At 35.8% G+C, this 13210-nt stretch overlaps 1 protein-coding gene across 2 annotated transcripts in view; it reads right to left on the bottom strand.

The window, feature by feature from the left end:
• ATR (ATR serine/threonine kinase) overlaps positions 1–13210 on the bottom strand; it is a 39097-nt gene that overhangs the window by 3575 nt on the left and 22312 nt on the right. Inside the window, exons 27-43 of one of the 2 annotated variants that reach the window (XM_051782021.1) lie at positions 12651–12858; positions 12006–12184; positions 10960–11124; positions 10514–10605; positions 9878–9969; positions 9304–9481; positions 8190–8366; positions 7666–7825; positions 6936–7115; positions 5439–5581; positions 4938–5035; positions 3961–4193; positions 3086–3220; positions 2287–2487; positions 1858–2001; positions 1043–1193; positions 20–176 (exon numbers count right to left, since the gene is read on the bottom strand). In XM_051782021.1, the coding sequence (XP_051637981.1) occupies positions 20–176; positions 1043–1193; positions 1858–2001; positions 2287–2487; positions 3086–3220; positions 3961–4193; positions 4938–5035; positions 5439–5581; positions 6936–7115; positions 7666–7825; positions 8190–8366; positions 9304–9481; positions 9878–9969; positions 10514–10605; positions 10960–11124; positions 12006–12184; positions 12651–12858 (2693 nt within the window). Of the gene's footprint in view, positions 1–19; positions 177–1042; positions 1194–1857; positions 2002–2286; positions 2488–3085; positions 3221–3311; positions 3488–3960; positions 4194–4937; positions 5036–5438; positions 5582–6935; positions 7116–7665; positions 7826–8189; positions 8367–9303; positions 9482–9877; positions 9970–10513; positions 10606–10959; positions 11125–12005; positions 12185–12650; positions 12859–13210 lie in introns of those variants that run through there. The other variant, XM_051782022.1, reaches the window with a different exon arrangement.

Below are 13210 nucleotides of genomic sequence, written 5' to 3'. Positions count from 1 at the left end.
TCCAACCCCAGTCACTGACCATGAAGTAGGATCAGGAAACGTCCTAAGAAACCATTCATGGAAGAGAGGAGGATGACGACGCAGAAGGACTTCTTTGAACATTTTCAGCTTTTCAGGCAGAGGTGCTGACTTTGGAAGCATGTGCTGCCGCAGTTCTTTTCCAGTCATGTAAATCCCTGCAACAGACTTCCTCAATTAGGCAAAAGAAATCCCCAAATATAAAGCCTTTTATGTACTATCACAATATGGTAATTCAGAGAAAATAAATATTTCCATAAAGCTGATATAAATGAACAAGTGAAAAATAACCCATAGCCTGTGTTGGTCGGTTTACTGGAAAGTAAATTAAAAAAATCATTATGTTAACTGACAGTGAAGACCTGGCAAACAAGCTACCACAGGGTAGAGTGAGGGAGGGGAACACACAAACAGGCAAAGAACCTATCCTCACAAAGCCATTCATTATATTCGTTCACATTTGGAGTTCCAAACTCCCAGAATATCTACATACACACAGATAATGTGCAAAATTTTTCCCCAAAATTTTATTACACTGACCAGAAATCTGCTTTTTAAACAAGACATTAAAAAACATATCTGATCTTTTCTCGGGAAAGTCGCTGTACTCTCAACCTTGGTTTAATTATATATTACCTAAATTATCTCACACAAATGTAGCAGAAATGAAAAATAACAGATCAAATCTAAAGAAAAAATCCACACTCTGCTCTATGATGTGTGTCAATGTTGCACACACATCCCTGTGCTGCTGAAACAATTTATATCATCTTATTACCAGAAAGTATTAAGATGACTGTGTTATCAGTTCTTGTAAGGAACTTCATTGCAAGCATCAATTCTCTTCCATTTAAAGGTCTACCACACATATGAATAATAATACACTGCAGATAGTTAAAAATACATGTGACTGCACCTTCCTAGAATTTAGCTTGATTCTTACCATTTGTTTCATTTACTTATTAAGATAGAAGCCTTTAAAAATATCAAAAAGCTGTCATTACAGTATAATATATTCCTGTACCTTTCTCCTTATAAAGCTTTATCAGGATGTTCCTTAGCCCAGCAGTATTGTTCACCCATTCGATGATGCCGCATTCGTCATTTAATGGAATCACTGCGTAGGTTCGAATGTGGAGTTCTCGCCTACGGGACTCTGCGTCTTTTCTTAAGCACTGTTCACAAAAGATTAACAGGTAACACTGACAGGATCAAAATGGAGCAATAGCATTTACCATTCTATCTATTTCTATTTTCCAATCACACAATCTAGAATTTATAATTCTAAGCTTCACAGTCTGCAGTAGGTCAAACACAAGCAAAATGCGTATCTGTTCTCCAGCGGAAATTAAAAAAGAAGAGGATTTTGCAATAACACAGTCAAACTGCCTAACTTGTACATGGCTCAAACCTTTGAAAGTGGTATTTGAAATAAGTCTTTTAGTGTTTCAGAGATGCTGTCATTTGCTTTAACCTCACAGAAAACATGGTACCTTAGCCCAAATCATATTGCCGAGAAGCAAGATATAACTAAAATAAGAAGTATGGCAACACTTCTAGTAGGAAAAGATTAATTTACCTGTTTTCTATAAAATATATTACAAAACACTAAACAAGAAATATTAAGCATGAAAGCAGAAAGTTTGCAGGTATTTATATACTGTAAGAAGTTATACATTATCAATTGCTACTGTTTTCTGCTGAAATAAAATATTTTACACCAGTTTACTTTTCTTCCAGTGAGCTTTATCTCAAGGTAAGTTGGCTCTTTTATTAGATAGTTCACTGTTCTGTACTGGTCAATAAGTGTAATGCATCTGATTGTCTCACTCATCAAACCTTATTAATAAGGGAGTTGAATTCCATGAGCCGACAGTCTTTCCTTAGATCATCTTTTGGCTTACACATCATAATGTAAGATTTCCCATCTGAACCTTTCAAGGTGATCTTTTTTGGCTTTTGAAGTGAGGCAAGAATTTCCACCTAGAGAAAAATTAAGTTCTTAATTAACATCTGCGTCAGATTATACAAAATTAGGACTGTAATTGTAATAAACCACTGCAACCAGTCATGTCAGCACATCCACGGTGCTGCAGCATATTCAGCTCAGCCCACCTGCCCCAGGCTGTTGTGAAGAAGCCACTCAGCTTCTGTGAAAGTAATTATGGAATTTCCTACTCACTCCTCCATTTCTAGAGAACTAAGATATATTTGCAGCTACATTTGTTTGACATGAAGTTAAAACCCAGGTTCCAACTAGAGCCTTACCGTGTCATCAAAGCCTGCAATGTAGGCCCAGCATCCAGGGAAAGGGTCATGGTTAGAGTGGGTGCCAGGAATTGAAGGAAGAGTTGGTATCATTACAGATTGTAAGGGAATGAGGATTTCACTGAATGTGTGCTCTTCTACTAATCTTTTCAGTGCTTTGAAATGAATATTCATGCTTAATGTTGAGCTGTTTCCATCAACCTTGAAAAAAGTTGATAAAGTTAACAATAACCCTTAACAAACATTTAAAAGAACACTGCTATTACACATTAACTGATAAACAGAATAGAATAACAAATGCTTATGGTAATAAGAAAAATAGCAAGTTACACTTCAAATAAATAATCAAAAAGTAAATATATGTGGCCATTACGGCAGATGTATTTTTCCCTTTGAACGTAAATACAGAATAATGAAAGAGTTTCTTTAGTTTTACCTTTATTATTAAGATATTTTGTTCATAAAAGCACAACCAGCCTATTTTTACAGTAAAACTTTGTGAAAGTTACTGGGAATGAATTATATGTGAAAGTACAAACCAAAGTAAAGCCCATGCACTGTGAAATGCACCGTTACATACTGGAAGATTTTACAATGCGCTCGCTTTAGAGCTATTTTCTACTTTTTTTAAAAAACATTTTTATTGAGTAAAAAAACCCCCAACTTCTACAATTTAGAGTAGTTTCTGCTAAACTGCAGTAACTGAATTGGCTAATGAAAGCCATCAGAAGAAGCTTTTGCTTTTTGCTTTTTTGAATAATCTCATTCCATGCATTAATTTGTTTATTTGTGTAAGTACCGGTTTGTTGCACAGTTCCAACAGCTTGTCTGTGAGGCGAGTTGCATCTCCAATAAATTTCCCTAAGGATTCCTCCATGTGAATAGCTCTGTTTAGAATCTCCTTGCATCTGTTGACGCGCATAGGGTAAGAGGACTGAAAAAAAAAAGGAAAGTTAAAATTTAATAAACAACAGTCAAATGAATTGAAAAATCCCCCCCTCCCCCAGTAATTAATATTCTTTCCTCTACTTACTGCTTGTCATCTGGAGAAGGGTGTGCTCCAATTGACAAACTAAAGTGGTATGGTTGGTGTGGGTGTGGGGGGGTGTTATTCTTTCTGAAACCATTCTTGTGAGTCCCACAACATAAAGGTCAATATTCAAGAATATGCCAGTGTATCCTGAACATCATTTCAACCAGCCTAAAGAAACAGTATGCACCATGCTTTCCAGTTTGCTTGGGAATGACCTTACTGCCAGGTAATTATTTAGATTAAGTAGTACATCTATCCTACCTTAATCAAGGAACAGAGTCGATTATTTGATTATAAAACTCAAAGTAATATTACACAGTTATTAAATGCAATAAAATCTGTTGCCCATAACTACAGAATTCATCAGCTATTTATCATTCAAATTTCCTTTCCTAATACATCATACAAGTTCAGATGCCTACTAGCATTCTAATTTGGAACATTTAAACTGTAATATCTGAATTCAGACTGCAATAAAATATTTTGCAGTGATGGCATCAATATCCTCTTCCATAACACTGGATCACAAAAACTGAAGCTCTCAATTCCTTATCATCTTAAACAGGTTATATTTACATTTCTCTCTGATGAAAACAAGTTTTGTAAACTTAATAAAGGTGCAGCTATGCATAGCAAGGTACCTTGGACACAGCAGTCATCATCCACATTGCTTGCTGGGGGTAGGCTAAAAACACTTTGGCAACAATCACCATCAGAACGGCAAAGACCTCATCATGGGAATGGCAGATGCGGGAGATGAGCTGAGAAAAGGCTGTCAGGAACTGGTAAGGTGCCAAGTGGTTTGTGTGCTCTGTAATCACCTTATTTATCTTGGCGAGATCGTGCTTCATTTGAACACGTTCTGAACGACTGGCTGGAAAATGAAAGGACAACACTGTGTTCCTGGATTTCCCCACTGGAAATGTAAAGTCATTTAAATCAAGGCTGTAAAGTTCTTTTTAACGTAGCATACAGTGACTGAATACATATGCTATTTAACTATCTAGAATAACAAGAAATTACCAAGCACAGAACGTGGGACAGGCAGTATCAGGAAAGCTCTTATTACACTCTTAAAATTACTTCTCTGAAATGATGCAACAGCATAGAATGAACAAAACCCACTCCATATGTTTGCCTGATAAAAGGATTCCAATGTTCTTTAGTGGACAGGAAATGAAGGAAGTCTTTACATGGGGTGAAATTAGCACATCTGCTCCTATCTCCACCCCTGCCCCTGAGGATCCAGCAGAGTTCCACATCACCATCACAGGGAACATGATTTGATGTGCCTGCAGCCAAGCACAGCTGACACAAGTGTGCAGAACGAGGTCAAGATCAAGGAGCCACAACTGTCTACTTCACTCCAGACCTGCAGGCAATGTTTGCCAGTTTTATTTGTACAAAAATCTCCCAGCCAAGATGCATCTCTGGTGTTAGTTCCACATGCTTTCCTGCTGTCTCTAATTTAAAAGAATAGTAGTACTTTTTTGCTTCCATATGATCTCAGGCAATAAGTCTAAACAAAGAACTGTAGATACACTTCACTGCTCTTTCAATCATGTACTTAAAAGAATTAATATATAGAGAAATTATGTATTGGGAAAAAATGTTCTACCTTTATCACATTCATATGCTTTTGCTCCAAAGTCCAGCCATAAAGACAGCATTCTTGGCATGGACTGATAGATGAATTGGTTTCCATACTGCAGAGACCTGTGATTACATGTTTAAATCAAAGTATGTTAATGATACATATTGGAAGCAATACAAATTTTACATTCTCAATCATTTCACATTCCATTCTGAACTTAAGAAATTTATGTCAGCATTTTAATGCATCTGCAACAACCAAAAATTACAAATATACAAAGGTTTTGGTTTTATTAATCAAAACTGCAGGTGAAATAAATAACTGTCTGACAAAAGACAGACTTAGCAAGAAGTAAACTTAATTAGGTACGAAAACAAAAAGAAAGCATGCAGCAGTTTGTTTTAGAATACTGCATAAAAATTTGAGTCAGTCTGAATTGGTGAAAGATAATATATTCCTATAAAAATATTTTTCCCAGTATAATAGTCATCCTTCTATAGAAACTAAGAAAAGTTCCCCTCTAACCTCCCAAAATGATGAACGATGTATCTAATCAGATCTCCTTGCTTTTCCATCTTGTTGTCAGTTACCATTGGCATTAATTTATCATAGTATTTTGCAAGATAAAAATGTCCATCTTCCCATTCTGGCAAGAAAATTGTAACATCCTGCAACAAAATAAAATGAGATAATTACTTCTGAGAGGATGCTAAACTGAAAATAAAAAAATGATTCTCAAGAAACAAGAATCTTGTATTAGTTATGTTGTGCACAGTACATGCAAAACAAGTATTAATTGTTAACTCTGTAACTCCAAAAATTGTAATTTTGCCCCAAGATAATTGCTCCTACAAACTGGAAGTCTGTTTTTAAAGTACCTTTTGGATTTGGAGACAGCAAAATAATTCAGGACAAGACGATACAGAATTCCTCATCTAGGAAATATACTTTCATTAAGAAGATAATAATCAAGTTCTTGATCCTGATAAACTCAATACTTAGTTTCTTTTAGCTTTTTGAAAAATGAAACAGCAGGATTTTAACAGTTGGACTTGATGATCTTTCTGACCTAAATGAATCTATGACTCTACATTTTTCAAGTTTCCGTTTTCCTTCTAAATCATGATGTTTAAAGAAAAACAAAAAATTGTGTGATATATTAGAAAATAAATAATCTGGTGAGTGGCATATCCATCCTTTAATATCACTGGCTTGTTTCCAATGCCAATGCTTAGACAGCAGAGAGTTCTGAACATTAGTATTTTCATAGAATTCAGTGAAATTTCATTTGTTTCCATTATTTCAACCATCATTTGATTTGATTCATTAGTTAGATTTTTCTCTAAATGACTGTTACAGAAGGATGTTACTCAGTAAGACAGCAGCAACTATTAACAGTATCAAATGCCAAAGCTTGGATAGGAGACATACTGCTTTTAAGGAAGCATAAAGATCTGCATCTCCTACTGGTTTAGTAGGCAATATTAATCAGTACCAAGAAGTATTTCACAGGCATCACAAGAGGAAGCATGCAGTGCTGTGTTGTTCAAGAAAAACATACCAGGTGTCCCTTTTCCTAGTTCTTCAGAGACTGAAAGCATATTTAAAGCACAGTTATAAGTCACTACCAGAGAGAGAAATAACACTGAAGAGTAGTGCAATATGTCATTAAGTCAACTCTGTATTTAGAGTAGTCCACATTTTAGTGAGGAATTTTAATCTGTGCAAGCATGAGAAAAAAGCCATGCTCCTGTAATTTGTTTTTTCTTTTAGAAGAATTATATTAGGTATTTGTAGCTCTCACTGATGGGAACTGTAGCCTTCCCATCAGCCTGTACTGATGTGCCACATTAAAGCTAATTAAGACAGTTAAATCTTTACAAGAAGAACTATTTCCCTCCTACACATTGATACTCCATTTAATCCCACTGTTGTTATACTTGGCTGACATCATCAGGAGCATAATGATAGCTTACTTAAGGGATTCAAAACCACTGTCTTGTTAACACTTATCCAAATTACCTTATACTTTTTCATGACTGCATTGCTCTCAAAGTTGGCAGTCTCTTCCATAAACCTGCCCACCAGCAGCATTGCCCGGCCATGGATGAGCTGGTTTTTGCTATCACAGGGTGCTTTATTTTCAGGGAAACATAACTCAACCCCCTTCTGGAGAACAATGAGTGCTTCATGAACCTCACCCTAAGGGAAAGATGAGAACATTGTATACACTTTAAATGAGAGAGATGCAAAATTTCCATCTTACAGTTGTTATTTAGGCAGAGCTGTATCCCCAAGTGTGTTCTAAGCCATTCTGGCTGTGGTAACTGAATATTACTGATTTCAAATGCTTCTTTTATTCCCTTGTTATCTCAGCATTGTTGTGCCTTTAGGTGTACCACAATAATTGCTCTGATGTTTGCTGCTTACTTCTGTCAGTTAAAAGGAAACAAACTAAGGAGAGATCTACTATTGAGATAATTTAAATTTGCCTGGGCTGCTTTGACAGAGGCAGGTAATCCACCAGTTTTATACAGGGCTGCCAGAAAAATCAATAGATACAGAAAAGGGCTGAGTAGCAGCTGGAGGTAAAAACTTCCTGTGGCTCAGCTGCAACCAGAATGTGCTGATAGTCCCAAATGACATACCTTGTTTTACCTATTGCTGATTGGGTGCCCGTTTTTCTTGAAGAAAACTAAAAATATTATTTCCTTGCATGTAAGAAATTAAATTCCATTTTTATTTTCCTTACCTTGGACCAGAGCCACTTTGCTCTTTCAATATAAAGTTCAGAGAGTGTAGATTCCCCAGCGTTCAGAAGAGCATTATAGGCGGTCTGGTGATGACCAGCTTTTCTTGCAACTCTCGCACTCTGGAGCCAGCACTGACCAACAAGCTCACTGTAATCCTGGCTGCAGAGACATTTTTGCAGGAAATGGAACATTTCAGTCATGATATATATCACAATGTGTTGAAATAGGAAGTGAATTTCTCAGTAAGCTCTATACGACATAATGATAACTTAAAATTTTTTTAATAGACTTGTTTCACCTTTTTTCCCATTTAGGCCTAGAAACAAATACACTTTCTCCCTGTTTCCCTTATTGTTCCTATAGACACCACTTTTTCTCCTAATTTTGAAGGTATATAATGTTGGAGAGGACTACTTTTGTTTACAACAAATTTCCAGAGTTTTATCTTCTCTCTTCTAACATATATGGAAACCCAGAGTATTACTGAGAATACAACACAGACAAGAAACAGTCACGTTCTCACCTTTTACTGAGACTAAGCAAAGCCCTTCTCAGAGCTAAAATGGGTTCTTTTGCTCTGTAAGAGTTTTGGGTCATTTCAATACGAGCACACCAATTCAGGGTATCTCTGCTGTGGTCACCATCTGGTTGCTGAAACATTGGCCCAATACTGTGTTCCAACTCACACAGCATATGCAACCTGTGCCAGCAAAATAAAGGCAAAAATCATTCAGAATTGATTGCTGTTTGAGATATATGCAAATTTTACAAAGCTTTTGCCGTTTTCTTTCTAAAAGTTGTCCCTAAAGCAAGAATTCAGCAAAACCAAGCACACAGAATCAAGGATTTGTAAATTGGTTATATTCCTTTGCCAAGCTTCTGAATACAGAGACAATGAGGATCACTTGGAGAGGAAGTAAATCTTTAGAAACAGTATTTCTATCCATTACTTTTAGCAGCAGTTCTTCAAAGAGTCTGATATTTTCAACAAGTCCCATTTTAAAATCAATACATTGTTAACTAAAATAAAGTTATCCCATTTATTTTAGAATACCATTACTGTTATTAGCTGCCACTGTAAAGCTGCAAACTTGTGCTTGGAAATGCCTTGGAAGTATTAAGCATTTTCATTATAAAAAGGCTACTCACTTTTTAGGCTACTACAGCCAACTTGAAAGTTTATTAATAAAGGAAAAAATAAAACTACTGAAAGGGACGGGGTTTCAATTCTTACTGCTCTTTTCTTAATAAAACAAGAGAGCACTTTTTGGCCTCCACACAGGTTAAAAGCAATGCTCTTAAGTTAATGGAGTTACTGGCCTATATGTACCAATTCAAGCATGGAATTAGACTGCTGTTTTTATTACCTGCTGGTTTTTATTACATAAAAATGTTTACATAAACTTGCTTGCTGATTTTGGAAGACTAGACTCAATAGTTTAATTTTTCATGAATATTTTTCATGGGGGATAAGTATAAATTCCCAATTAGTCGAAGGTTTTCAGTTGGGTGAGTATAAAAAAGGTGACAAAAAATGCTCATCAGTACCATTTACTGTGGAAATGCAAAACTCTTGCTACTCCATAGTTGATTATGTGATTTCTGGATTTGAAAATAGTGACATGAAAATGAGAAACCTGATAATGTGTTCATATCCTCGCTGGTAGGATCCCCTTTCAAAGCTTGCTGCTGAAAGGGGCACAATCTGTTCTGCTCGAACAACCTTGAGTGTCTCGTAAAAAGCTGCTTCATTTTTCTTCTTGGCTGATAACAATAAATTTCCCAGTCTGACACTCCAAGTAGTGGACTTCACGTCTTTGGAGAGAAAAAAAACAAACCCTCTATTTTTTTAAGCAGCTTAATCTGAACATGCTAATTTTTCTTAACATACTACTGGAAAAATAAGCTTTTCTCAGAACTAATTAATTGAATTTTAGTAACACTCTATAATGCCACTCCACAATCCACCACCCAAAAAAATCCAAAATATATTGGGCCTTACACACACTTGAAACTTCTCAAAGACTATACAGTTTAGAATCAAATACAGTTACAAAAACCAGAAGACTGTTAGGACCAACCCTCCAACCAGTAAAATCCCAAACCAAAAAATTACAATAGCTGCCCCTATTAATCAAGATGATTAAACTAAAAATACACTTGTTCAGAAATGCAATGAAGGATTAATATTTTTATATCATGATAACTTACCTGAAGCTAAATAATTTTCCAGTAAATCCCATCGGGACAGTTTCCAGGCTGCTTCCACCCTGTAAGTGTTCAATTCAGAAATCCATTCAGACCTATTAAAAGAAAAGAAAGGCAATAAAACTTCATGTTGTCTCCCCTGTTAATCCTACCTTATACTAGCAAATATTCTTTATATAAAACTTGTCTTACTTGAAAAGCAGCAAGGTAAGCTTGCTTCAAATGAAAGTCAATAAAACCAAAGGACATGCACTGATAACAAAAAAGAGCTGTGCAACACAACCCCACAAATGCAATCTCCAAACAGTGTATTTAACTTCCATGGCCCTCCTTAAAAATTACCAACTTTCAATCCATTTATCCTATTAGACTACAAAATACCTATGGAATCAATAACATAGGAGACAATGAAAGAGTCTACCTAACAAATTAAAGCACATCCCAGCACTGCACCCAGTGCAGACAAGAACTACAAATATTTTTGGACATCTTGAAAGCAATAATTTATAGATAAAGCACTCAAGGTTTTGTAGCTTCACATTGCTAATTGGATGTTCCTGATAAGCCTCAAATGCTCATTAATGAGCAGAAATGGTTTTATATTACTCAAAGAAACCTTACATTAGATGCTTACAGTACCTGTTTGCCAGCACTCCATTCACCTGAGTAATGACCGTGGATAACTGACCAAGGCCTAACATGGACTTCACCACACCATGATAGTGAATAATCTAGAAATAGGGGAAAAAACCCACAAAACAACAAATAAAAACCCCACACATATACATGAATGAAATCCATGGCAGTCTGAAGGAGGAAAGATGTCCCTTTGGGTGCTTTTTAGAATAGGCATAACTAATTGCACCATAAGCTAAATGAACATTCAAAAAAAATCCAGTAAGAGATTTTTTTCAGTTCATAAGACACTTTCAGTAGCAATAATTATTCAGCAACTGCCACAAAAAACTCTTATATTCCTATTTTACTTAAATATTCTGAAGAGGCTTTTTTGACTTAGTCTTCTGTGAGATTAAAAAATAATCATCATATATATTAAAAAAGAAAAAAAAAAGTTTTCTATTTACCTGGTCAGGTTCCAGTTGGATGGCCCTGTCATAGCAGGCTGTTGCATCTCTTAATAAGCCAATACTTTCATGTTCAAGGATTTGTTCTTTGAGAGATGGCTCTCCTTTCCGAATGGCACTCACCCCAGCCACTCCATCTGGCTCATGCATAGCAGCATACAATTTCTTTATGCAAACAGAAATGGAAATGGACATTAAAACAACTCTAAGACAACAAGAATTTATTCTATATATTACATGTTCAGAATCCCACATCTTCTGGAAAGTGGAGCACACACTGCACTGTAAGACTTGTTGGCATCAGGCTTTCACGGAACATGTCAGTTTTGCTGGGCTGCTTCCAAAGTTGAGCCCTACTTTTGCTCACCATAGCATAATGCTCATGATCTCATACTAGGGACAGAATAACACATTAAGTTACCAGAAATGATCTGTAGAAAGGGCAAAATAAATGTCCTATTATGACATGATAAAGTTGTATAATATGAAGATGCAGATTACTTCAGATGGAAATGCAACTGAGTTTTTTAAAATTTGAAATGTCACTGAGGAACATAAACCATAGGGAACCACAAACAGGATCATGTCATAGGTTCAAATACTACTTGAAAATGATTTAAATAATTTTCAACACCCTTAGGAGTAGCTCTTTTTCTACTTTAGAATAAGCCACTCGGATTTTTTTCAAACGTGCTTTGGCTTTTTTTTTGTTTGTTATTATAGTTGTCTGTGTTTTCTCTGACAAAAGGCACAGAGCTAACTAAAACCCATAAATGTTATACTTTTGACAAAACTACATTGTATTATTTTCAGGATTTTACAATCTTATTATACACTAGAAAGCTACTTATTCCTTTTCATGTAAAAACATGCCAAGCCAGAGGAAGTACTAAATATTGCTCAAAGACTAAACACTTGCATCCAACAGCAAGTGCCCAACTACCTGTTTTCTTCTTCCCATCTCAAAGAAGAATTTGACAAAGCTTTATTCATCATGTACATTTTCCTTTTAAAATAAAAAACAAAACCAAAAAGAACTTCAGAACCTGAAGAAATCCAAGATGTTCCTGGATATTTTGTTTCTTCTCTGTGATGAATGACTCAAAGTGCATCACAGCCCTTGTGTAAGCCTTGGAGCGAAAGGAAGCCACAGCCAATGTATCCTGAGGGATGAGGTCCAGAAAACGGGTCACATTTTGATATTCTCCATAGTCCTCACTTGATGCTGTTGAAAACAAGACATATTAAAAAGTCTGTCAACTGAGGTTTCATTTATAAGAATTACTTTATGCATCGAAATTCAATTAAGTCATTTAACAATCTAATGAGATAATTGTATTAATTTAAGAACACATTTTCTCTTCTGTCAACAATATTTTTTTCAAACAATCCTGGTGAACTTCCTCCATCTTGCAAGACAGCACAGAACATATTAAACTGAATGTTTAGAAAACTACCAAGAAATTAATATTTAATTATTTGAATTTTGAATCTGTATTTCCTGTAACAGGCAATCAGAACAAGGCTTTTGGGGTGGGAGGGGGTGGAAATCACAATATGATATTAAGAAGTCACAGAACAGACTTACATATCACGCTAATACTGCATTCTTAAATGGTCATAATGTGAAGCCACAAGTGCAAATACTTATTTGAAGAATGCCAATGCCATTTTAAATAAGTATCACTCACTTTTTAGATCGCTCCTGTCTTTGCTAGATTTGCCAGTATTTTTCTCAGCAATAAGTATTTGAAACTTATGTCTAGCCCACTGAGTGAGATGATCAAGCATGGAGAACACTGTCTGTGTGCTCAGCTGACTCAGATCAGATGCACTGTCTTCAAGTCTCCTGGTGGACTGGTCATCGTGTTTCAGAACAGCCATAATCTCCATGTAAACCTACACAAACGTTAAGATAAAAGGTAAAAGTGTCCTACCAGCATCAAAATAGTAAGAAACAGCAATTAACAAAACTCAAACTAAAACACTAGATATTTTAAATGTATATTTTAATAATTTAGGGCTTAATTCCAAGCTCTCTTGTCTCTCTCTCCAAGCTCTCTCTCTCACAGTCTCAAGAGGAAGAAATGGCAAACCAAGTAGGAGTTGTTGTCCAGATATTCCATACAGGGAGAAAGCCTTTAGGTTTCAAACACACAACAAATCCTACTGCATCTCTTCTACAAATACAATACTTCAGGGTTTGATAAGAACAAAGCTATCTACTGGCTAATAGATCACAGATCTACTT

This window comes from Manacus candei, unplaced genomic scaffold, assembly GCF_025592945.1.
Source record: "Manacus candei isolate 608988 ecotype Guabito, Panama unplaced genomic scaffold, ASM2559294v1 h1tg000015l, whole genome shotgun sequence".
Taxonomy (NCBI): Eukaryota; Metazoa; Chordata; class Aves; order Passeriformes; family Pipridae; genus Manacus; species Manacus candei.
The sequence above is the reverse complement of the archived record's forward strand: the minus strand, read 5'-3'. Positions and strand labels throughout refer to the sequence as shown.